Source organism: Vitis vinifera, chromosome 5 (assembly GCF_030704535.1).
Source record: "Vitis vinifera cultivar Pinot Noir 40024 chromosome 5, ASM3070453v1".
Taxonomy (NCBI): Eukaryota; Viridiplantae; Streptophyta; class Magnoliopsida; order Vitales; family Vitaceae; genus Vitis; species Vitis vinifera.
In genome coordinates, this window is record NC_081809.1 from 4,824,970 (window position 1) to 4,852,277 (window position 27,308).

Below are 27,308 nucleotides of genomic sequence, written 5' to 3' on the forward strand. Positions count from 1 at the left end.
TTATTAAACTGAACTTAGAGAAGGCAATCAAATTGAAACGGCGTCGTTTAAGGGGCGAGAGGTACCCGGTATTAAGAAAACGCCATTGACAATTTAAGATACCATTTTTTTATTTTTGAAAAAAAGACCCCACTCTCTCTTCCCTCCTCCGAGTTTCCTCTCTCTCTCTCTCTGCTCTTTCACTCACACCAGACGAACCTCGGAGAACCCTAGGATTTTTTCTCGCAAACCAAACACTTCCAGATAATCCACTACACTGATGCAAGACATATTCGGATCAGTTCGCCGATCTCTAGTATTTCGACCAGCATCCGGCGAAGATGGAGAATATGGAGGATATGGAGGCCCGGTGGAGAAAATATGGTCCAGCATTCGCAAATCTGGAATCGGACTCTTTTCAAGACAGTCTGTTCGTGCGTTGCCTCCGATCCCCAAAGATGAGGCGCCTTCGATCCGGTGGAGGAAAGGCGAGTTAATCGGGTGTGGCGCATTCGGGCGAGTCTATATGGGGATGAATCTTGATTCCGGAGAGCTTCTTGCCATTAAGCAGGTTAATGTTTAGCCTAAGCGTTGTTCAAAAGTGAAAATTCGAGGAAATGATTAGGAAATGGATGAGAAAGGAAGCCGATTTATGCATTTTAAAGTGGTTTTGCCAATAATTTGACACTAATTTTGGACATTTGTATTGCTTATTGTTATAGGTTTCAATTGCTGCGAATAGTGCTTCAAAAGAAAAAACGCAGGTAAGAATTAATATTTTTTGTGTACAGAATTTAGTTTCTTGGGTTAATGACTGGCTTGAATTTTGTAGCGATAGAATTTATTTTCTTTTACACCCGTGGAATGATTTTCATTTTTAAAGTACTTTTCTTGCCTTTAATGGAATATGATTATTTTTTTATGTACTTTCAAATAACAACTAAGCTTCATCCTTTTGGATTTGCTGTGCTTGTGGTATTGAATCTGTAAATTTGTGTTCTTAAGTAGATAGTGTTTCAGTTATTTATAATATATTTGATAGAGGTTATATCCTTTAATTGAAATAGGCTCACATCAGAGAGCTTGAGGAAGAAGTGAAGCTTCTGAAGAATCTCTCACATCCAAACATTGTTGTAAGTATGATCTCCTGTTTCCTTGTGGAAGAGATGTTTGCTTATTGTCTAACCTCTTCTTCATTCTTTTTTTAGAGATATTTGGGAACTGCAAGAGAAGATGAGTCATTGAACATTTTGTTGGAGTTTGTGCCGGGAGGGTCCATTTCGTCACTCTTAGGAAAATTTGGATCCTTCCCTGAGTCTGTAAGTGAGTTTTACATTTCAAGCTATATGATTTGTATGTTTAGAATGCTGATTTGCTTAACTTGTTAAATATTCAGGTTATAAGAATGTATACAAAACAGCTATTATTAGGATTGGAATACCTTCACAAAAATGGTATTATGCATAGGGACATAAAGGTATCTCCTTTTTTCTTGCAAATGGTATTATTATGGAACTCCATTACTTGTATATGTGCGCATGCTTATGTTTTCTACTTGTGTCTATATCTCATAATGGCCGTGCATCATTCAGGGGGCAAATATCCTGGTTGATAATAAGGGATGCATTAAACTTGCAGACTTTGGTGCATCTAAGAAAGTTGTTGAGCTGGTAAGGCATTATTTTCTGTTGTATTCTAAATCTAAGTAATTTTATTCTTCAAGGTCATTTTTTGTCAGCATATTCATAATTGAGGTTTTATTCTGCCGCAGGCTACTATGACTGGTGCCAAGTCAATGAAGGGTACTCCATATTGGATGGCTCCTGAAGTTATTCTCCAGACTGGACATAGCTTGTGAGGAAAATGATGCAACTTTATGATACTATATTATCACATGAATCCAAATTTTCTCAACATACTTAGGAACCAAATTTGCTTGACTTAATTAGGAATGGACAGCTTACTTGTTCTAGTTTACTTGTTTCTCTATTCTTAATGGTTCATAGATAAACTAGATCTGTCCATTGTGACACCTAGTAATTAAAACAAGGCATTACAAATGGTTGTGGTGATCAACATTTTTTTTATGTTCAAAACTTATTTGATGAGGGAAAATGCATAGCATTGAAATAACCTTGTTTGCTATACTAACATATGTTTTGTGATCCAAGGTAGCACAGCATGGTTTTAGAATCCCATATTGAGCTTTCAGGCACTTAATGGTGCAAGTAAAACATTATTAAATTTCTTGAAGAAGCCTAGAATTTATGTTTTCCATTTTTGTCCCTCAAATGTCTTGATAGGAGTGTCCTTTCGAAAGGATTCAGGGGCCATTAGAGACTGGCAGGATCCATGGTATATTGAGGGTAATCTTAATGTTGTGAGGTACTGCCCCTGCGCTTTTAGGTGTCCTTTGTATACTTCCTGTATACATTGGGGCACTTTTTTGGAGTGTCTCTTTTTAATATATTCCTTTTTATCCATAAAAAAAAAATGTTGTGAGGTATTGTTTTAGAAAGGGTCTTTTCTTTATTTGTTTATTGTCTCCCTTAAAGATGCCTTTGTTTATTTTATTTTTATTTTTATTTTTTCTGATAGGTAAATGTTTGTTTATTTTTTTGTTAGGAGGGAGGGAATTCCCCTTCTTTCTTGACTTCAAAGGTTTGAAATCCTAGCAGTCTAAGTAGTGTCTCTTGTGTCAGATGTGGTTTTTGGGGTAAGAACATTACCATATGTCTATTACGAAGTAGAGGGTAGTCCTGCTTAACTGGTGTTGCTTATATATCAGGATGCGGAATCTACTAGCCATATTCCTCTTCATTGCATTGTGGCTTGGGTCCTATTTTTCATATCTTTGGGATTTCTGGATTTTGCCTTGTCTGTGTTAGCTTTGTTAGTAAGAGAATTTTGGAAAGTAGAGTCCTATGCCTGTTTATTGCATTTGGAAATAATGGAAGGTTCTCTTAAAGGGTGAAGTTCGCAACAGTTTTATCTCATCAGAAACAAATATTTGGAGAACACATAAAGAAAACAAAGTTAAAAAATAGACTATTTTTAGGGTTTAGGAAATTGATGTTGTCTTTGTTTCAATTATTTTTTTTCTTGTAATTAACTAAAAACTGGGAGAGTGCACTTGAAAACACAAATTAATTAGAATGTAAGTGAATTTTTTTGGTAAAGTGAGTATTAATGATGAGAAAAAGTGTTTTAGAGAGAATTATTCCACAACATGGAAAGTTTAAAGTAGAGTAACTTTTTGAACAATCAGTAAGTTTTATATAAAAATAAAAAATTATTCAAATGTGTTCTGTTTTTTCTTTTTTCCAAAGCTCACAAACAAATTTATTTCAAGTTCTCGAAGTTTTTTTTTTTTTTGTTTAGAAGCTTTGATTTAGTTTTAATCTAGCTTTCTGCCTAGGATAGATGATGTTTTAAATAGAAGTTTAAAGAGAAAAAAATTTAGGAGCAGTTGGAAACTTGAAAGATTTAAAGAGACAAGTTCATTTGAGAATTGAATCACAAAATTTTATGTAGAGAACAAATTCTCAATTAAGTGTATGGTTTTTAAAACCTAAAAATTTGAACTTTATTTCCAAAAACAGTTCTGGAAAATGGTTTTTAAAAGCTATTTTCTAATGTTTTAAACAAAAAGAGTTTGTTTTGGGAATTTGAAATGTTTTGAGTCTATTTTTTATGTTTTAAAAACTTTTATGTGTAGTGTTTATTTTTAATCATTCTCCATATTTGTATAATTATTTTTTGAAACAGACCTTAGAAAACAAGTGAAAAAAACTAAAATTTCTTCTGTTAAAAAACTTCATTTTCTATTTTTAAGAGCAGAAAAATGTTTACTATTTTTTGGTTGTCAAATATGTTTTTCTATTTTTTTTTGTTTTATCAATCATGGTCTTGATTTTTCTCTTCTTCTCTATCTTCTTTTTAGTATCACTTTCTTTTGTTGAAAGATTACGTTTTTTAGTTAGTTTAAATTTGTGTTATTTAATAAAAGATCATGATAGATTTGTTTGTTAGGCAACTATCTTATTTGATCAGATTGTTTATTTTTAAATTTATTTTTCTGTTCCTAGATTTTAGGTCAGCCAAAAGGTTATCTCTAGCTTCTGTTTTACATATCTTGTAACTCTATAAATTAGAGTTTTATGTAGTGGAAAAAATAGGATGAATAAAAAAAAATATCTTTTCAATTCAATATGGTATCAAAGCACTCTCTAATTTCCTTAAAAAAAAAAATTATTATCCGTGGTTAAAACAACAATGACTAGCCATGCTCGTGATGGAACATCTAAAGCATCCTCCGAGACAATTACCTAACCATCCAACTCTGTTTCTCCCAACAATATTGCTGAATCTCACACCCTACAGATTACCTAACATAAATTAAATGGGACCAATTATTTGGACTGGTCCCAATTTGTTTTTTTCGTCATTTGCAATAAGGGACAACTAGGCTACTTAACATGAGACTCTCAAAAACCAGTAGCAACTGAACATGGCTATCTCACATGGGAATCCGAGAATTCCATGATGATGACTTGGTTGGTCAACTCGATGGAAGCTAAAATAGGGCGAAATTATCTCTCTTACAAGATGGCAAAAGAGATTTGGGACACTGTCAAGGTTATGTACTCAGATCTTGACAATGTTTCTCAACTCTTTGAACTACAATTTGAACTCAAGGAGAAGAAGCAAGGTGATTCAACGGTAATAAATTATTACAATACCTTGATTGGTTTGTGGTAGGAGTTGGATTTGTTTGATGACAACACTGGGGTTTGCCTGGAGTGTAGAGTAAGATATACCAAGAAACTAGAGAAAGAAAGGTTGTTTGCTTTTCTCCATGGTCTTAACAAAGACCTAGATAAGGTTCGTGGACTTAATTTGGGAACAAAACCCTTGCCAAGGATTCAAGATGCCTTTGCTGAAGTTAAACGGGAAAAAAGTAGAAAGCGAGTAATGCTCAGAACCTCTAAGGATCCATCAGTTGAATCCTTGCTGCAAAACGCTGCTCTTGTCACAAAATATAGTAGTTTAGCCTATGGAGAGCAGTGTCTAAATTATGGAGAGCAACGAACAATTCATGGAGAGCAGTGTCCAAATTTTGGTGAACAGCGTTCAACTCCTGACCAGCATGGAGGTTGACAGAATAATCATGTATGGTGTGATCATTGTCAGCGATCTAACCATAGTCGAGAAAATTGTTGGAAATTACATTGGAAACCAACAAATTGGCAACCAAGGAAGCAAGGTGATGGACGAGGATACCAGGCCACAGTAGAGGACAATAAGCTACAAGGACATTCTGTTTTTACCATTGAACAAATGGCAGAATTGCAACAACTTTTCATGCAGGCACAATTCCAACAACACAATACTCAACCTAGTCCTACTCCCTCTTGTTCCATAGCCCAAAAAGGTAGCTTCTCATCTGCCCTAACCACAAAATCAGAAACTAGTTAAGTCATGGATTATTGGCTTTGGAGCATCCAACCACATGACGGGCAGCCATGACCTGTTCACTTATTATACACTATGCCTTGGGACTTTTAAGATTTGAATTGCTGATGGATCACTGTCATCTGTGGTTGGCAAAGGAACAGTGTCCATTTCACCTAATATAACACTACACTCAGTTCTCCATGTTCCTAATCTCAGTTGTAATTTGGTTTCAATTAGCAAATTGACTCGAGATTTGCAGTGTGGCTAAGTTTTTCCCTTCTTATTGTGAGTTTTAGGATTTGCATTCGAGGAGGACGATTGGCAGTGCTAAAGAACAAGTCTTGAATAAACAAGCTCAAACACTAAGTAGTGGATCTGTTCTGATTTCTATTTTTGTTTCAAACAAGATTATGTTATGGCATAAAAGACTAGGGCATCCTAGCTTCTCTTATCTAAAAAGACTATTTCCCTCGTTATTTCAAAATAAAGAGCTAAATTTATTTTAGTGTGAGATATGTCAATTAGCAAAGCATACACGAGTTGTATATCCCATCTAACCTTATAGAATGTCCAAACCGTTTTCAATGATTCATAGTGACATTTGGGGACCTTCAAAAGTAAATAAGATCACAAGGGCTAGATGGTTTATCACCTTTATAGATGTCACACATGCCTATGTTGGGTCTTCCTACTTTAGGAAAAACCTGATGCTGAGTCTACCTTCCAATTTTTCACCAAATGACCAAAACCCAGTTTCAAACCCAAATACAAATTCTAAACAGATAATGGTCGTGAATACTTTAACTCTATCCTTGGGACCTACCTTAAGAATAATGAAATTGTTCATCAGAGCACTTGTGTCAGAATCTCACAACAAAATGGCATAGCTGAACAAAAAAATGGACATCTACTAGAAGCTACCCGTGCCATAATGTTCACAAATAATGTCCCTAAGTTATTTTGGGGAGAAGCCATTCTCACTGCCTCTTATCTTATAAACCGTCTTCCAGCTAAGGTTCTTCAATTTCAAACTTCCTTACAAATCCTACTCCAAACCTATCCTCACACACGATTAATCCAAAATTTTCCCATAAAAACCTTTGGTTGCATTGTCTTTGTTCATGCCTCCACTAATACCAAGCTTGATCCTTGAGCCACAAAATGCCTTTTCCTCAGATGTTCGCCATGCCAAAAAGGATACAAGTGCTATTATCCTAAAACTAGAGAACTGTTTGTTACTAAGGATGCTACTTTCTTTGAGGACCAACCATACTATCCAAATCCTTCTCTTTAGGAGGAGAAATTAAGTGAAGATTGTCTTTGGGATTTCTCAACTATTCCTTTTTCAGTCTCAACCAAGTCACCAAACCTCCAACTGAGTCAATTATGCCACTGACAATTATGGAAAATGTAGAACCAGAGTTGGAAATAGGAAGAGATCTGCCTGGCTTAATCACCAACCAGAGCTGTGTTTATTCGCGAAAGGAAAAACATCATGCTCCTCAGGAAGTACCTGTTGTTACACTCCAAGAGCACTGCCAAGAGACTGAACCGGAAACAAATCCCAAATGTGAAGGAGTCTCAGGTTTTCCAAACAGTCAACAAGAAGATTTCTCAACTATTCCTTTTTCAGTCTCAACCAAGTCACCAAACCTCCAACTGAGTCAATTATGCCACTGACAATTATGGAAAATGTAGAACCAGAGTTGGAAATAGTAAGAAATCCGCCTAGGCTTAATCACCAACCTGAGCTGTGTTTATTCGCGAAAGGAAAAACATCATGCTCCTCAGGAAGTACCTATTGTTACACTCCAAGAGCACTGCCAAGAGACTGAACCGGAAACAATCCCAAATGTGAAGGAGTCTCAGGTTTTCCAAACAGTCAACAAGAAGATATATTGCAACAATAAAATGGCTTGGACATGCCAATTGCAGTTAGGAAAGGCATCAGATCATGCACGAAGCATATGATATCCAACTATTTGTCCTACAGCAACCTGTCTTCACCATATTGGGCTGTAAGTGTAAAAATTACAGATGCAGAAGCACCTACAAGCATTCATGAAGCTCTAAAAATTCCCAAGTGGAAAGTTGTAATTATGGAAGAGATGCAAGCCTTAAAAAAAGAATGATACTTGGGATATTGTGGAGCTACCAAAAGGGAAATACCCAATGGGCTGCAAATGGGTGTTCATGATCAAGTATAAATCGGATGACAATATAGAAATATACAAGGCTTGATTAGTGGCCAAAGGTTTTACCCAAACCTTTGGTGTAGATTACAGTGAGACCTTTGCTCTAGTTGCTAAGCCTAATACCCTTAGAGTATTGTTATCGCTACCTGCAAACCTCGATTGGCCACTTCATCAGATGGACATGAAAAATGCTTTCTTTAATAGGGAACTTGATAAGGAAGTGTATATGGACTTACCCTCTGGATTTGATGGGGGTGGAGGTAGAAAAGTACATAGGTTGAAGAAATCTCTCTATGGGCTAAAACAGTCATCATGAGCTTGGTTTGATTGCTTCACAAAGTTTGTAAAGAAATATGGGTACAACCAGGGCTAGACAGATCATACATTATTCTTCAAGCACTCTCAAAATGGGAAAGTGTCCATTCTAGTGGTGTATGTAGATGATATTATCCTTATGGGAGATGACTTAGAGGAATTAGCACGACCAAAAGGATTTTTAGCACGAGAATTTGAGATCAAGGATCTAGGTCAACTACAGTACTTCTTGGGCATGGAAGTGGCTAGAACAATAAAAAGGGAGTTCTATATCCCAAAAGAAATATATAATTGACTTATTGAAGGAAATAGACATGCTTGGTTGCAAACCATCCGAGACACTTATAGAATGGAATGGTAAGTTAAGAATGAAGGCAGGTAATCTAGTAGATCGGGGGAGATACTAGAGATTGGTTGGAAAACTAATATACCTTGCCTCACACAAGACTTGACATTGCTTTTGCAATGAGTTTATTTAGTCAGTATATGCATGACCTATTTCAAGAACATTTGGATTCTATGCATGGAATATTGAAATATCTAAAGACTACACCTGGAAAAGGGCTATTCTTTGGCAAAAATGAGAAGAGAGGTGTGGAGGCCTATATAGATGCAGACTGGGCAGGTTTTGTTGATGATAGAAAGTTAACAACAGGATACTGCACTTTTGTATGGAGAAATCTAGTCACATGGAGGAGCAAGAAGCAGAATGTTGTGGCCTTGAGTAGTGCAGAAGCTGAATATAGAGCACTAGCACAAGGAACATGTGAGCTGATTTGGCTTCAAAGATTGTTGGAAGAACTCAAGATACCAAGTGTGAAACCTATGAAGTTCTTTTGTGATAACAAAGTTGCGATTAGCATCACCCACAACCCAGTTCACCATGGCTGCACAAAGCATGCAGAAGTGGATAAGCATTTCACCAAGGAAAAAATTGATAATGGAGTGCATCAAGCTTTCTTAATACAATTGCTTTTACTTATCAAAAAAAAAAAAAAAAATTGAAAATAAAATGACCTGCATGACTTATGTACCAACCACGCAACAAATAGGAGATACACTCAACAATGGGTTGTCCAAACAAAGTTTTGAAGATTTGATAGACAAATTAGGAATGACAGATATATCTATTCACACCAGCTTGAGAGAGGGGGGGGGGGGAGTGTTGAAAGATTACGTTTTTTAGTTAGTTTAAATTTGTGTTATTTAATAAAAGATCATATTAGATTTGTTTGTTAGACAACTATCTTATTTGATCAAGTTGTTTATTTTTAAATTTATTTTTCTGTTCCTAGATTTCAGGTTAGCCAATAGGTTATCTCTGACTTCTGTTTTATGTATCTTGTAACTCTATAAATTAGAGTTTTATGTAGTGGAAAAATCAAGTTGAATAAAAAAAAAAAATCTTTTCAACTCAATATCTTTTCTCTCCAAAGAAAACCTTCCTAATCTTTAACATAAAAATTATCAAGACTCAACGATAGGTTGTACTAGTTTAGATAATTATTATTATATTTATGTATCATTTGTGATTTTGTGGTGTGCTTTAGCAATGAAAATTACAAAAGAATTTATACCTGAGCTAACATTTAAATTTTTATTCAGACAATAGAACCCGGTCAATTGAGAATTTAAAAAAAGTGTAACAACATGGAAACTAACTTTTAAGGATATTCTTTTGGGTTGTTTATATTTACCTTTTAGCTTAGTTTGTGTTTATTCAGAGTTTCAGTTGAAATTTGCATGCATATTTGTTTCCTTTAGTTCAAATGTAAGGTTGAAATTGTTGAAATAATTATTGGAAGGCTCAAAGAACATTGGGGTTTCTAAGTTCTTGTGAGGTGCTGTTTCACATGTATTTATCTAGCGAGTTACCAAACGGAAGCAAAAAAAAAGAAAGAAAAAAAGAAAAGAAAGGACCAGAGGCTTAGCAGAATAAGAAAGGGTTTTCGGAAAGTTCCTATTCTAAATTCCCATTTGGATGTATATCAATGATCTTGTACAGAATCTGCTTTGACTCCTATCTCCAATGAAATAAAAAGTTATTCTTTCTGCTCCTTATCTTTTGTTCTTTGGAGCTCATTAATTTGGACATATATTTTACAGCTCTGCTGATATATGGAGTGTTGGATGTACTGTTATTGAGATGGCTACAGGAAAACCTCCTTGGAGCCAGCAATATCAGGAGGTACCAACTTAAGACCACTTTTTCTTATCTCAAATTCCTACTAATTCTATCTCTTTATCTGGTTTGAGTGAAATTTTCTGAACTTTGCATGATGCTTCTCCATGCTTTGCAAACTAACAACAGTTATTTGTTTCAGGTTGCTGCTCTCTTCCATATAGGGACGACTAAATCTCATCCTCCAATTCCAGAGCATCTTACTGCAGAGGCAAAAGATTTTCTATTGAAATGTTTACAAAAGTACATCCACGATTTCGTAGTTTCTTGGTTTCCTTCATTTCCACATTATTTTTTTGGCTGGAAAGAGCCTATCACATACACACACACATGCACATATGCATGCTTGCATATATATAACGATAAAAAATGCCATGCACTCATCCCTCATGGGGCACAAGGACTTATGAAAAATCCCAGATGCATGCCATGCATATGGGGTAAAACTGGGTGTTTTAATGTCAAAAATACCCAAAAACAAAGCTTGATCTTTAGTTGCAGTCTGTTCACACACACACACACACACACACACAGTGTTTACCTAGATTTTCTGCTATTTACCCTTTTTCGTCTCTAAATCTTTTGTGTTGTATTGTGGTGTGGCAGGGAACCAAACTTGAGGCCTGCTGCTTCAGAATTGCTGCAGGTAATTCTGAATTCTACCTTATTTTTCCATATTAATTCTTTATTGATTAAGCTTCAATAATTCATAGATATGCACTGTCTTGGAGTTCAGTATTCCCTTGCCACTAATAATGTGCATGATATTAAGTAATCAAACTTTTACTAATTATCCTGTTTTTGCTTTGCTAATCATATGTAGCATCCATTTGTATCTGGGGAGTATCAGGAACCTCATCCAGTGTTTCAAACTTCAGTTATGGTTGGTATAATTGTTATATGCTATATTTGTCAAGTCCTTTCTTTCTTCTTTGACAGGTCTTAGGCTAATTTTATTAATTTTTACATTCATCAGGAAAATTCTGGAAACATGATGGCAACATCTGAGACAGACCTTAAGAGCTTGTAAGCATTTTCATTTGATGGTTTTGAGACTTCTCAACATTTTTATTATTATTTGCCTCTGATCATGACCCTAGAGGCAATATTAATGCTGCAGCCCAAACCCAGTAATCAGAAGGTCAAACTGCACAAGCTCAAATAATGTTTGTAACATGGGTAGTGTGAGATGCTCAACTGTATACCCTGAGAAGTTTTCAGGAACTGGACCCCTTTGGGGAGCAAACAGTTGTGATGATGACATGTGTCAGATTGATGATAAAGACGATTTTATAGTTCATCAATCAGTAAAGTTCGGTTCAGCCATTCTTTCTGATCATCTAAATAAGGTAACTAACCGTTTTCACATTCCTCATGTGGATCAGATATTCTAATTTATAAAAGAAATTTAGTGACTAATTGGTATATTTGCTTTTTTGTACTAGAGTTTTAACCCTATGTGTGAGCCCACTGATGATTGGCCATGCAAATTTGATGAGAGTCCAGAGTTGACTAAGAGCGGAGCAAACTTATCCTCTCACCAAACCATTAGTAAGCCTGCTGGCAGCCCTAGAGCATCTAATGAGAGGGAGAATGACTTCACATTTCCATGTGGGCCATTAGTTGGAGATGATGATGATGAAGTTACAGAGTCAAAAATTAGAGCCTTTCTAGATGAAAAGGTATGGTTTTCTTTCATATAAATCTTCCTTGCATTACATGATGATATTATCATATTATTGGTTCTTAATCTTTATGGGTCATATCTTGCATCGGAGATCTTGTAAGGTAGAAATCTTGCAATTTTCACTTGCTCTGTAAATTACTGCAGGCCTTAGATTTGAAGAAGCTTCAAACGCCACTATATGAAGAATTTTACAACAGCACATTGAATGCAGCTGGTCCTCCAAGTGCTGTTGGGAAATCACATGACAATGTTACAAATTTTTTGAACTTACCACCTAAAAGCAGGTCACCAAATCAAACCCCTACCAGAAGGTTGTCAGCTGCTGTTGATGCTGCCTGTATTTCCAACTCTGCAAATCATACAAAACGTGGATTAAATGTTGGCACTATAAGTGATAGAACTTTGAAGGAAATTCAGTCGCCTCAGCTGAGTGAATGGAAAGAGCTTCTTCTTGATGCCCAGCAGGAACCAGTCAGTTTAAGGTTTGTTTACTGATGTTGATATTTGTTCGATCATTATGTTCCCTGAATTAATCATGTATTTTTCCCCTTCTATATGCTAAGAACTAAACATGATCTTCTGGCAGCACAAACTTCTCTGAGAGACGAAGAAAATGGAAAGAAGAGCTTGATCAAGAGCTTGAGAAGAAACGAGGCAAGTTACACCTTTTCTCCATACGCTTTTTAAGATTTAAATGGCATAACCATGTGCTTTTGTTTCTATTGGACCACTACTGTAGTCCATTTTAGATTCACCTTGCTTGATTTTAGTCCATGGAAGTACAAATTATTCTAAAACATAAACTTGTAAATTTGTATAGAAACGTGTAATGTTGTTGTAAAAGGGTTTTTAATTCTTCTACATAAGTGGACTCTATTAGATATGGCAGCTGGGAGCTCCTGCTACAAATTGCTAAATGATCAGCTGGAACCAAGAAAACTCTTTGCCCACTGTGGCATATGCAGCAGATTGGGTTGAAAGGAAAGCTTGTTGTAATCCTGTGTGCTTAGGAGGACAACTCAAACCAAAATCAGTAGTGCCCTTGAGTTGGGATTTAAAAATAGTAAACCAAGAGGATTCTGCTGCCTTGAATGGTCTTCAGAACCATGCTTGAGGCTTCTGGAATCAAAAGATATGAGGTTTTTCTTGATATGAGGATTCATCTGGGCCAGATGCACTGGCATTCAACAATTGCATTGATGGCCTCATAATAGAATATCTCTCAGCTTAAAGTTGCTCCAATTTAATTATTCTCGCCATTTTTTCCCTTCTGTCTTGTATTATAGATACATGTTATGACCTTTGCCAAAGTTTTAGCAAATTTTAAGACTTGGCTTAGGTAAGCTTGCCTGTGGAAATCAGTAAAAGCATCAGGTTCCCGTCCTCCATCTTCATACCATGGGATTAGAGAAAGTGCAAACCTCTTTGTTTTTGTATCTGAAATTATATCTTGGAAGGATTAGACAGTGAGAATTTTTCATTATAGTGCAAACAACAGTGGATGGTGAAATGATTCACTACGTTTAGGAAGAATTGATGGTTCCTTATATTTGCTGCTGCATATGCTGTAATGGCATATTCCTGAGCGTTCATCTTCTTGTTCTACTCCAGTTGATTGTGGTTAAATTTACTTTGTACTAGTTCTGGACACTTGAGTCAAATCAGGATGGATTGCTCTTCAAAGTCCTAGCCATGTGATATGGATTTGTGTGCTAGCCCATTAGATGGCATCAGTTGTGATAACACAGAATACCGGTCCATTACAGATTTGAAAATAGATTAGTTTATGCTATTCTTAAACACAGAAGCTTAAATCTCTAAAATATACAGGTTACTTAGAATGAAATTTAAAAACTATATATTAGTTTGACAAAATATTGTCTGAAAAATAGCTTTGGCTTGTATTTGTGTCAAACTGGGAGAATGATGCCTTGTTGCTTAGGTTTTTGTTACTATTGTGATTTTGTTTGAACTAGTCTTTTTAAAAGGTTGCTTGACTTTATATCTTAACATTTTTTTGGGAGCATGACAATGGAGCTGCATGTTGCAGAATTGTTGCGCCAGGCAGGTGTTGGAGGGAAGACAGCATCTCCAAAGGATCAGATTCTAAATCGGCCAAGAGAGCGGTTAAGATTTGCATTCCCAGGAAAATGAGTATACTAATGTGTATCTATACTGGTGCTTAAAAGGAAAAAAGTATGTTTTCCTGTCAAGAGTATCAATGTATGTAGCTCTGCCTTTTTTATGAAAATGGTGTCCAATAATATAGTGGCTGCCTAGCCCATATATGCATGAATAGAAGGAACTGCAATTGCCCTGCCTTTGTATTTGGTGCTTGTGGCATCCAGGCATTGTCACCTGAACAGTATCTATGTATGAGTTTTTTCCCCTTTTCCTTTTATTTAAGGCTATGCTCATGTATTTTATTGTGGGTTATGAAATGATTAAAAAAAAGAGAAAAAAACATGCCTTTTGAGATTTTTTGTGTGAAGTTTTGACTGTAATACATAGAAAGAGGTGTAATAGCGTTGCATTGCAATGTTTTGCCAACCAGACTGGTTGTTGCTGTTTCTACAGATGCCTTGATGTTAGAAAAATAGTTGATTTGGCAACTGGTTTGAGAATATCAATCATCTTCATGCTTCCAAACAAGAAATCTGCTGATGATATGTACTAGATACCACAAGATTCTTCAAAGAGTGAGTATTCTGCTTTTCAGGAAGTAGTAGGCCAATTCTCCATCTCTTTCTCATCTCTCATTGTGTAAAATTCTTAAATAGGATTGCTTGTTGAACAACATAATTTCAGTTACACAAAACTCACCCTTTTCAAGATTTTTGTTGAAGCAAATGAAGCCTACAGAAGTTTGTTCTGTAGATTGGTGGATTGGCATTCCTGATAAGCATGGTATGTTTCTCATCTTAGGTTTTATTATCCAATTGACTTTCTTTTCTTGGAAACCTAAAATGGTTTAGTATTTGGCAAAGTCTAATGCATCAATCTCTCCAGTTGATGTCTCATCTTTAAATTTCATTCCATGCATGTGTTTTGGGCCTTGGAAAATGTAAAATATGCTGCTTGTCAATTGGGCCGGCTTTGTCTACTGATGGTTAGAGCTTAGAACCATCCTTTGTTCTTGGGTTTGGCTTTTCTAACACAACAGAGTTGGGATGCGTCATTTAGTAGGAAATTTTCATTATATTTGATTTGGTGATTAATTGTGATCTTCAATGGACTAATAGTTATATCTGAAAACAGTCCATACTATAGACGTTTTTTAGCTTGTCAATTAGGTAAAAATTAACTAACAGAGTACATGCTTGATTAAACAAAAGAACTATGTAAACTATATGGATTGAATTGGCCACAGAAGTATAATGGAAAAACATTAGTAGGTATCATGACTTTGGCCTACAGAACTCCACTTGGGTCCAAAATTCTACGGCACACTCCCCATTCTTGAAATCCCCCTTCTTGATTGAAATCAGCTACCCTGAGCGCGGCTGCTGATTAATCCACAGTTAGCTGTCCAGCTCAACCCTGAGACAAGTTTAATACCTGCCATATCTTGTTCACTCGCTTTTCTCTTTTTGTGCGGTGTATTTTATGGAAGTCAAAGAAACATGGGCTTAGTGAGAATGATTAATGCGTGTTGTGGAGGAACATGGAGGTGTTTTGGTCATCTGGGTTTTGTTTATGGCCACCACGAATTGTCGTTATGTTTCCCAATGCATGTACAGGCCTTAATGCCTGTCTTCCCGTCTTCCCACTGTTTAATATCTCAAAAGGATCACCAGAATCTCTGCACAGAATTCCTTTTGTTCCACCGACAAATTCAACCTAATAAACCGCCAATTTCGTTAACTTGCTTGGTTGGTGTGAAAATTTAAAAGAAAGGACAAGGGGAAATGGGTTTAACTTTCTTCATTTTGGAACTTGAGCATGGCAATCAAAGCAAGGAGTTGGTCTAATAAACCAAAAGGAGAGGGAAGACAAATGTTTGCTTGCTTGCTCACGTGGCTAAATCCGAATGATAAGAAGAAATCAAACGGCATGAAGAAATATTTGTGGGGGGGTGGGGGGGGGGGGGGGGGGGGGGTCTCTTTTTCCTCTTTTGTAGTGAAAAGAGAAACCTCGATGTGAAAGAGTTGGATTCTGGGAGATCAACATTATTATAAAGTGTAAAGCAAAATATCAGGCAAAGAGATTCAGTTTCAGGGAGAGCACTTTTCCTTATATGTATTATAGGAATTATTTCACATGTTTACAGCCTTCTACAAAACCCTTCTTCTATGGTTGAAATATCAAGACAAATCATTTTTGACAAAATTCAAAAATTATCTACAAGAGTACTTTTTTTTAGTCTTAATCAATTTGGAAAAAGACCCTAAAAAAAAGAAGAGAGAATTGTGTACCAAACTTGTAAATTTTTCTTGTCCCTTTTTACTTCCTCTTTTGGTATGCTGGTTCTTGTCTATTTATTTGTTCCTTTTGGTTTTGAGTTGATGTGAAGGAAGCAAAAGAAAAGAATTTTGCTTAAGAGGTAAGATACATGGTAGTTGGGCATAGGGTTGAGGATGGATACCAAGAATATCCCTTCCATCGTTCTCATGATTTGAGTTCAATGGTGAAGTGGGCATGGCTTTCTGCCTTTCTTGTTTTCCTTTTATGTCCATACAACATGAATTTCCAGTGCCCACTCTTTAATTTTCTTTCCCAAAAGTACAAACCTCCCTCCCTCTCTCTCCCTCTCTCTCTCTCTCCCAAAATCCTATTAATATAGAGAGAGAGAGAGCCATCTCTTTCTCTGTCCTACATCACAACCTCATTAAGAGGACGCCTAAAGAACAAGTGTTTCTGTCCTTCACACCCATCACCAAAAATTTTGAAAGGATAAGCACATGCCATTCCAGTGGTCATTATTGAAAAGCAACTTTACGTACACTTTCCATGCCTCACACCTCCTTGTCTCCCTTTCCTTCTTCCCTAATCTCTCTCACACCGCCCTGTCTCTCCCTTTGCTTCTTCCCTAATCTCTCCCCCCTTTTTCTTTTCTTTAATGTGTTAACTCTCTCTTCTTCCAAACAGTACTTTGATTCAACCCAATTCTTAGATTAATCAAACAATGCATGCATCATGAAAAACTTACGCCACATCTCTGAATAGGAACAATTAGTGGAATTTGAGATGGATGAATACCATTGAAAACTATTTTTGGATGGAATGAAGGAGGTTCATTTGATGTATGTGGAGTTCAGCACGTTTACGTTAAAGTCATATATGATGTGACCGTACCATTTCACAGCCACAAATATGCACAATTCCATTCATTTTCGTTACTTCCTTCCTATTTATTTACATATTTCACTTTCACAATATTTTTAAAATTTTAAATTATTTTAAAATTTTTTAAAAATAATTTATAATGCTTTTAAAAAAACACGATTTTCTTTTTAAAAAAATTCTAAAAAAAAAAAAAGCTTTTTACTAAAAGCACTTTAAAAAAGAAAACTTTTAATTGGTCGGTCCAATTTCATTTGAATATGTATAAAACAAAATTTTTCAAAAGGGATGAACAGTATTCTAATAAAGAACAAGACTTATCTGTTTAATAGTGTGGAAATTCCCATAAAATATTGTATGGTTTATATAGAATTAGTTTGGATGGATAAGAAGGGAAGAGTCAATGGTTTTGGGTGCTTTTGGGGTCGTATTATTGGTGTCCAAGGTTTAGGGCGGACAAGAATGGTGGGTCTACGAGTAGATAATGGGTTGCTTTCTGTGAGAATGGTGCACCCTTTTGGTGGTGATGCCATTGGTAGACCCACTAACCACAACCTCTTCCTTTTTTCCCCACCACCACCACCCCCCCCCCCCCCCCCCCCTAATTTTTTAATTCCAAGGTCTTTATGCAGTGATCACTCCCCTTCAACTTCAACCCAATTGCATTATTGCTTGACTATACCATCCCCAGCATATGGGAGCCATTTACTCCCTCAAACTGATCACCCTTTCCATTTTCTTCATTTCCTAGAACATCCATTCCACAGCATATATTCTCAAATATTCAACCCTTTTTATGGGAGCCATTTACTCCCTCAAACTGATCACCCTTTCCATTTTCTTCATTTCCTAGAACATCCATTCCACAGCATATATTCTCAAATATTCAACCCTTTTTATTTGCTTTTTTCATTTTTTTGTTTTGTTTTTTTCCTTCTCATCTATATATTTTTTTGTTACAGTTTCTATTTTGGATTAGTTGCTTATGCATGAAGAGAGGGGGGAAAGATGTTTTGTGAATAAGCACTTGTATAATGGCTTTTCCTTTATGGCAAGAAGATAGTGGAGCCTTGGATTAGAGCCTTTAGCATAAATGAAGTAAACCTAATACCACGTACTGAATATTGTGCAATTCCTTTGTGAAAAAGAGGCCATAGAACCAATGAGAGTCCACTCTTTTGCAAATATACTCACCATCCATGAACCCTACTTACATGATTTTTACAGATGGTGCAGCACCACTCATCCTTTATGTCATCCCACTTAACAAAAAGAAGAAAAGAGTGAGTAATCTCATGAAACATGATGGAGTTTTCAGAATATTTTATACTATTTCTGTATAAAATTGTCCACATTACATATGTATAGTCAATTTTTCCAACTCTTAGTTCATTTTTGACACTTGGCAGCCATGAAAATATCTTGAGAAAGCAACAGACATGTTTTAAAGGGGGTTTTGTATGCTTTTTTCTAAAGGCATCTATTATTCATGTCTGACCCTCTTGGTTGATGTTCAGTTTGTGTTTATATAACTTTCAAAAACAGGTTAGTCATATTAATTTCTCTTCATATCATCATATTCAAAATTTTCGAAACTAGATCAAAATGAAATTTCTACTCTAGAGGTGTCACCTCTATAAATGGAGTTGTGATCACTTATCAGCTAGAGTGTATATATGGCCTTTTCCCCAAAAACTTGTCTGATAGTTTTGCATTTTCAGTTGTTTCAATGTCATTTCTAGCTTTAATTAAAGACATGGCCGGGCTGAACAACCAAAAACATTGGAAGTGCAGCAAAATTTAGAAGAAACCCATGATGGAGTTGTTGAAATTTGAAGGGTAATGGGAATTAAATGAGAAGGAAGAGAAACAAACTGATAGGAAGGAGGAGGAATGAAGAATTAAAAAACCACCTCTTGGAGACACAATGATGAATGTGCATGCATGTTGACAAAGCCCAGAACCCATCATCTTATCTGGCTTTTCCTAATGAATGGATGCCCAAACCCCACGATCAGAAGCTGCCCTCCACCCCCTTCTTACTGCATGTGATCCCCTTCTCCGAATCTCCAACCCTTAAAATATATACCAAAAACACCCCTTCAATTTTCACATCACATTCAATTCCCTCATTATATTTCACACTTTTTTTCCTTTTTTTACTGTTTGCAGGTGTGATTGTTATATATTTGAGGGTCTGAATGGTGATGTTGTATCTGAAGAAACCCTTTTTAGAAAAGCCACGTGACAAGAGATTATGAAATTTAAAAGAATTTGAAGTGGGGGTGGGATCTATGGGCAAAAATCAAAGGAAAAAAAAAACTAGTCTTGAATTTCACCAATACAATCTAAAAATGGGCGTTTACCTTTTTGAGATTTTTGGCATGTACTTGTTAAGGATGGTGACCTAACCGACTAAGTCCAACCAATCAAACAGAAGAAATTAACCATGTTCTAGTGTGATACCATGCTCATCCACCGTAAGTAAATAAATAAATAAAAAAAGAAGAAGAAGAAGCGAAAAAAAAACTAAATGTATCACTCTCTTTAATGCCGATCAAACCCTTTTTTTCTTTTGATTTCAATCTTAAATATTACCCTTACTCAATGCAATTGCCATAAAAAAAGAGTTGAGTTGACTTGGGTGAAGAATCTATGAAGAATTTTAGCTTTAACTTCCACCTGCAGGACAAGAAAGACTCTTGGAGGGGTTGTCAATAAAGACCCTCCCACAATCAAGTTAGTTAGTATGGTTATGGAGAATGCACAAGATTTTGCTTTTCAGAATATTCTTGTGTGTTCTCTACAAGGACAGTTCCAACATTATATTAGAGTATTTCCTTGGATAAGAAGAATTCGATTGACAGTAATTTTAAAAACTGTTTAATATTCAAAAAAATTTATTTATCAGGTTGTTTTCAAATGTTGAAAAACTAGAAAAGTTTCCTCAAATTGTTGTCAAAATAAGCTCAAAGTCTTTGTTTTGTAGTTGGAAGTCAAATTCTATATCAATCGAACTTAGAACAATGGTGGTGCAGTCAGAAAGAATCTTTAGACTTGGAACAATGGCCTCAAATAACCTTCAATCCCTCGAGTTGTATCCATTTGATGAAAAAGAAATAGAATTCGGTGGAAAAAGAAGAAAAAAAAAAGAAAAAAAAAAAAGAAAAGAAAAAGGGGACATGGAGATGATAGAAGGGAAGCAGATCTGGTTGAAACGTCTTTTAGATTAGATGTTGGTGTGAAGAAAAGTAGTTAACATTTAATAAGATGATGGTACACACCCAACTACTCCCCAAACTATTGAGATGATACATTCCATCACGATGTGATTTTATGGGAATATTACATATATATTCCACTATTACGCCTCCCAGAAATTTTTTTGGAACTTTGATATAAGAAAGTCTCTAAGAAAATTATTAGTTTGCTCTCCACTTAAACTCTCCCCTGGTTAGGTATCAAGACATATCCAACTGATGCTAAAATTCAACAGACTTTGCTTTTTCCACAATGACATAAAAATAAAAGGGGGTTCTCAGTTTTGATTCATACAAATCATGGTATGAAAATAGTCATCCCCATGGATAAAACATGGGGTGTAAGTGTGTAACAGCAGTAGATGATAGATGGTAGAAAGGGGAAATTGAAAGAGAAAGGAGGAGGCAGATGGGCACATGTGGGGTCTTATGCAGTCGGGAAAGGCCCCAGATAACAACCATATCACATGTGGTTTAGTATGGCTTCGTACAACCCAACTTGCACTTACAAATTATATTCCCCCTTGTGCTTTGTTGTTCGGAGTTGATTTCGAGAATCTCCTATGGATGCTGCTAACATTATTTGGATTGAACTGGCAGACCACTAGACCCCATCCCCTGTACGGTACTTGTACAATTCACCTTTCACATGTACCCCTCCCCACTTGTTGCCCGAATTCCCTCGTGGATGCTGCCACTCCATGGGCTAATGCCATGGTTAAGCTCTCAGGTAGGAATTATTTGTATCCCCCAAGCCACATAAACTGATTTCCTTGAGGTGTGTATATATATAGATTTGAAGGTCAATCTCAACGTGAAAATAGCGGGTTGGTTGAAGAAAATGTGGGTTGTTTCCAGCCAGCCATACATCCATCAAAACACCCACCAATGGGAGTAGGAGTCATTGATTTTTTTGGCTATAGAAAGTGGAGCTGCTTCTGCCATCTTTCTCTTGTTCTACTTTCAACTTTCAACTTTTGCTAGTAAAATTGTGGACCTTTAGTCTCAAGATTCTACCTTCTAGACTTCTAAGCACTTCTGTCATGATCCCAGTTGTACGTGAAATGTCATCTGTTACGGCGATGATTGAAGAAGAAAAGAAGTCGGAATCTGAGTTTTTCTCCCCAAGCATCTTTGATCCATCAAGTAGATGGTTTGGGTAAAAAAATTTGTTTGATTCTCTGGTGGAGGAGCTGGCTAGGTAGCCAGCCCTTTTTAAGTTATGCCATGCCCATATTGGAAGGTCACTTTTAGAACTGTCATTGCCATACTGAATAGATTTTGGGATGGGAATACAACTCATGACATGCTGTCTAATTCATTGCAGAATCCAATGGGCAGAAGTTGAAGTTGGGGCATGAAGTATATCTTCCATTCCAGATAAACATATAGTTTCAATATCCATATTATTATTATTGGAAAAATGTGTCTCTGTCAACATGGATTAATAGAAATGTAAGAGGTTTGCAGAAAGAGAGAGAGAATATTCAAATAACTATAATAACTACCTACCACAAGCATATTTTATGAAACAGGGGAATCCAAAATTGAAAAAGAAAAAAAGAAAAAAGTGGGGGACAAAAAGGAGAAGGGACAAAGAAAAGTTTGTAGGAATTGGATTTAGAGAGATCCAAAGGCAAGCTTTAGGAAGAAGTCACCCAAAAAGGCTCCCAATTTAACAATCCTTTTCTCCCATGCCCACCACCCTCTTTGCATCTGCTGGGCCTTTGATACTTTTCCATTCCCATTTCAACCCCAACTTCCATGTTTTTACCTTCCATCTCCTCACTCCAGTTAAATTCACCATCTTCCTCATCTTGCTCGTCCCCGTCCTCCTCCTCCTCCTCCTCCTCCTCCTCCTCCTCCTCTTCTTCTTCTTCTTCAATGTCTTCTTCTTCTTTTTCTTCCTCATTTTCAATCTCTTCTCTTTCATTGGCGTCACTGCTGCCTTCACTTTCCTGGGCGGCTACTTGCCAGTCAAGATTACTAGTTGGATCCTTCAACAAGCATAGCCTTAGCCGGCCCTCGCTTCGTTCTACCTGAAAAAGCGTGTGTGCTAGAGATGCCTTGACAGCTTTCATTATTAATCGTCCGTCTTCACGGTGGGGCCTAATTTGAAGAGAATTTGATCCACTTATCGTTGTCAAGGGGGGCGGAAAATTTTGAGAATTTGCTTTCGTAGCTCTCAAAAGTTGACGCGATTGTAATAGCTCCCTTGATGGGCAGTCTCCAGGCTCAGAAGCCGATGCAGGGACGGCAAACATGGTGTTTTCAACAACATGTGTGCCCGTCTCGCTCCCCAAATCTTCAGTGCACATTTCCAAGCTCTTGTCACTGAGGGTGGATGCAGACCTCTTCACTAGAGGGTGAACATATGAGCACTGTTTCTCCATTGCTTCTTTCTGACCCTGGGAGCCATTGGAGAGAGCATGGATGAAGCTCCAACCACCCAAGTCAGGGCTTGGGGAGTTGTGGGTGTCAAGAGGAGAATTAGTCTTGCCGCCACCTTCCCCATAATGGCATTTCTCTTCAGTTTGTTTGGTGTTGGAATCTAACAAGCCTATGGACTGAGAGAAGTGTGGTTTTGGGGAAGCCAATTTGAGCCTCAGTGTCCTCTGCTCCACCTGCTGGGTCTCCAAGCATGACTGCAGCCCTTGGTACACAACAGTGGACATGATGATGGCTGCAGGTGGAAGAGAAAACAACTGCAGAAGCTCCCACCAAGGAATAAACAGAAGCAGGGGAGAAACAGAGGAGCTTAGGCCTTTGGATAACAGTGGAAAAAACACCCCTTGGTTTGTGAGGGAGAGAGAGTTTGAGAGAGAGGAGAGAATATGAGGCATGAGGGAGGAGGGGGGGTGGGACTGAATTTGTAGTCCCCAAAAGTATAGTGTGAAGAGGAGGGAGAAAGGGCTTTTTACACCACTGGAATTGTACAATTCCTAGTCTGCCACACATGGAAGAGAATAAAGAATATATAAAATAAATAAAATAAAAAAGAAAGGGAAATAAAGCAATATTCAATACTTTTATTTTGGAAATTTTCTAATCCAATTTGAATTTCAGCAATCCCCCCACAATATCTCGTGTGGGCAGAAAACGGATTTACTGAGGATGTCCTTGTGTGCTTGTGTAGTAGAAGAGAGACAAGGAATATAACATTTCTCCAAAAATACCAGCTTTCCCATGCCCTTCCAAAGGAATGCCAACAAAAAGGCCAGAAAATGAAGGATTCTCCCAAATATTTCTTGACAGAGATTGCTTCTCTCCCCCTTTTTTCTCCCTTTTTTTTAAAAAAAAGAAAGAAAGAAAAAAGAAAAGGAGATTAATCCTGCTTTCAAGTATCAAATATGATTCATATGTCCTCGGAGTCAAACCCCTAATTTGATTGAATCCAATGGGAATCAATAGACTAAACATCAGCCCACATCCTTTGAAATTTCCAGGAACTGAAATCTAATTAAATACACACATTATTCTTGCCATTCAAATACAAGAATTGTCAAAACTAGCCATCTTGATCTTCTTTTTCATGGTTAAGAAATGGCAATGCTGTTCTGAACTGCAGAAACAGTATGGCCAAATTTCAACCCAATTGTTTCACGATGGTAGACCCCAAGCTACAGAAAAAAATGTGATTTCCATAATACAGTGGGCTGTGGCCAATATTTCCATGGTGTTCGTGAATTTCATTGATTTTTTCCCTCTAGCTGACCAAAAATCTTCAAGTTTTTCTCTTTACGAAGGCCATGTGGGAGGACCCAGTCACATGACTCACAACCCATCTCCCTTTTCTTATGGACATGCCGTACACACATCTTGTGCACATACTTCTCAGAGAAATTCACTTAGATTTTGGTTTGGTTTATGTTAACATCAATCTGTTCATCGGTGTATACTCCTTGTACGGATTCCTCAAGCCTTTATCATACTAATACGTTAAAGCCCTCTGATAATGAAGGTAGTGATACTCCACCAAGACACCCTTTTTGTCACCACTGCCACTATCTCCCTCTCACTCTCAAATTGAGAACCAACCCCCACTTACACCCCTCAGCCATGTGGGCAGCCAACAAATGACATACCCCAAATGTTTAAAGTGTATGCCAAGTTTCATTACCCAACAAAAGTTTGTTGTCAAGGATTTGGGACTGATTTTTTGTTGTGGTTTCCAAGTATGGAAGTATAGAGTCCATAACATTACAGAAAGAAAAAGGGAGACTTCCATTAATGGACATGCATCACAATTTAAACGTGTAGTATGTAAAAGCTTCACATGCAGGAAGATCGACTTTTTTTCTACTTGTATGCTTGTGTTTTTCTTTTTTTCTTTTTTTGTGACATGGTATTTTTTGGGTAGAATCAATTCACATATACACAGATTAGAAACTCATATACTTTTTCTTTTTCATATTGTTAAACCAGATACTCTGTCTTAATCTGTGATTCTTCTTTGATTCATTTATTTGATATGTAACACCATCTACCATAGAGCGGCCTTTGGTAAAGTAGGCTGCGCAGATGCATGCCCCTGTTCTATTTCATTCCATGTGAAAGCAATGTTCTATAAATCATAAAATCAGTCACCATCTGATTGAACTGCACTATCACGAAAATATAGAAAAATAATAACAGTAAGTGTTTTTCAAAGAAAAGGAGAAAGATGATAGAAGTTGAAGGAAGATTAACCACCAATTCAGGAGAATTCATGGGGTGGTCAAAAGAATTGGCAATAAAATTAATGGGCGATGGATGGCTAAGGAATTAAGGCGATATTCTATGTACGAGGACCTTGCAAAAGAAGGAAATATGCCACACAAATAGACGTGGGGTTAGGCGCAAGGGACGCTCAATCAACTTGAATTAATAGACCAACCCCTAGTACTTAGACCTTGAAGGCCAGACAGGATATGTGGTCCTGATTTCTAAAGTACCCTCCACTAAACCACATCACCAAAGAAAGGAACTTAGTAACCTTTGGATAGCTCTAAACAAACATGCTTTTCAAGCCCTCCAACTAGAAAAGTTTCTTAGTTAGTGAGGCTACCTATAATATGTGTGCCCACTTGGAGAAAGAGAGCATCAAATTTTGCATCAGAATCCATCTCTGTTTCTTTGAGCCCACCTAATCAAATATGCATCAGAATCCATCTTTCTTTGTTTGATTGTGTTCAAGTAATGGAGAATCTTTAACTCAGAAAACGTCATCTCACCTTGGCTTTGAGTGAAGCCTAAAGATCTATACTATATATATATATATATGTCCTTTGATTTTTTGCTTTAGTTCAGATTTTTTTAAAATTTTGTTGAGAAAGATGAGAATCCAGTTCATGGCTTACACCAGCATCTAAACAAAGCACACTCTCCCCCTCCCTCCCCACCTTTTTGACCATGTTAGTGCCAACTTTCTTGTCCATTTCTTTATTTTCCAACTCCAAGAAGAAACAAAAATGTCACGTAAACCATGCAAACATATGTCATGCAACTAATGGCTATTTCACACCGAAATTACAATACCAGCATAATTAAATTCCTGCAGTGAGCCCATGAAAGTACTTTAAATGGTGGGCGGCATGTAAACGTCACATTCCAAGGTTAGCTTTATAGACAGTGTATAGACATTCGGCCTAGTCTCAACTTGCAGGCATGATTAACACTAACAGTACTACTATTAATTACCCTTATCTCTATTTATTTGATGTTTTTATTATATAGATGATCTATTCTTTCATGCTCTTGATGACCGTCTCAAGTCTAGAGTTTCTGTATTTGGTCTGCAAGTAGATGATATTTTTTTATTGTTGAGTTAAAATATTACTAACACGATCTTTTTATAATTTGTAGCAGTCATTGATTATGTAATTTCCATGAAAAGAGGGCAGCTGCCCATCTGGTAGAATGATCTGTTTCAAGGTTGTATCACTGAAGTCTCCCAAATTAAGGAGCCAGCGAGAGCGCCGCCTTCGGCAGTCCGTTAAATACTTTAATGACGTGACCATTTGTAGAGTTCTATAACTTCATCTACAAGTACTCCACTTTGCCTAATTTCTTTCGTCGGTTATAGATCGAGATCATCAATCTTACAACCAGATTTCAAATTTGTCATCACGAGCAGGAGAAGAGGATTCAGTTCCTGCCAGTGGTGGATAGAGAAGCATATGTACATGTCATATCTACTAGCTTAACAACTCTGAGTGTTACCAAGAAAGTTAAGTAGCTTATACAAGGAAGAACTTCAAATCAAGATTTTAGATATAATACAATCAAACTCTTGCATTATAATTGGTAAAATTCTGTATTGTGTTTCACCAAGAGTGGCTCCTAAAAGGTCAGAGACACATCTTTTGCCCTGATAAAGACGTTTTTCCTCAATAAAGAGACATGATGTAGGCCACTAAAGGGCCCTCTAGCACCCATAGTCTGGGCATTTCTTTAGGAAGGGAAATGGTATAGAAGGGTATGTCGCGATCTTAAGCTCCAGAAACTATTGATTGCATTAGATTATTCGTAAAAATTAGGCCATTTTTGGTCCCAGAACAACGCTTCTGACTCTAGCCAAGAGTGGTTTACACATAGATAACATGCTGTTTGGTGTAGAAACTTTAATGGTTGTTCTTGAAAAGAATATTGTGTCACAAAGAGAAAAAGCCAGTTGATTGTTCCCTGGTATTCTATTCTATATTCCTAAGGGACCAAAAAAAGAAGGAAAAAAACAGTTGACATATGCAGACCACATTGAAAAGTACAGTTCATCACCTCTCACTTTCTATTAAACAAAAGGAAAAAAAGAAAGGAGCAAAGCAGCAGAGAGGAAGAATCCCGGGCTACAAACAAGGTCCATGGGCCATGCTAGGATATATATATATATACACATATATATCTCTTCAACAAAAGAATAAGAACTAAAATTAATCCCTTTCCGGCAGCCAGAGTCAAATTCATCAGGCTTT

General features: G+C 36.8%; 2 protein-coding genes across 2 annotated transcripts; one reads left to right on the top strand and one right to left on the bottom strand.

The window, feature by feature from the left end:
- Positions 1-256: 256 nt before the first annotated feature.
- Positions 257-13,972, top strand: MAP3K (mitogen-activated protein kinase kinase kinase; the record flags this gene model as incomplete). Its single annotated transcript, NM_001281276.1, is given in 17 exon segments — positions 257-550; positions 702-743; positions 1,047-1,112; positions 1,188-1,298; positions 1,376-1,456; positions 1,572-1,649; positions 1,751-1,833; positions 10,053-10,134; positions 10,271-10,371; positions 10,735-10,774; positions 10,952-11,011; positions 11,105-11,154; positions 11,249-11,477; positions 11,574-11,810; positions 11,960-12,297; positions 12,402-12,469; positions 13,866-13,972. Coding segments are annotated over 17 exon segments (2,061 nt in total). The 3' UTR covers positions 13,970-13,972.
- Positions 13,973-21,657: 7,685 nt separating this feature from the next.
- LOC100252736 (protein FANTASTIC FOUR 3) lies at positions 21,658-23,033 on the bottom strand. The gene is made up of 2 exons (XM_059736671.1): positions 22,398-23,033; positions 21,658-21,726 (listed from the first exon to the last, which is right to left on the bottom strand). The coding sequence occupies exons 1-2, from the start codon at positions 23,031-23,033 to the stop codon at positions 21,658-21,660; spliced, it is 705 nt and encodes a 234-aa protein (XP_059592654.1).
- Positions 23,034-27,308: the final 4,275 nt, after the last annotated feature.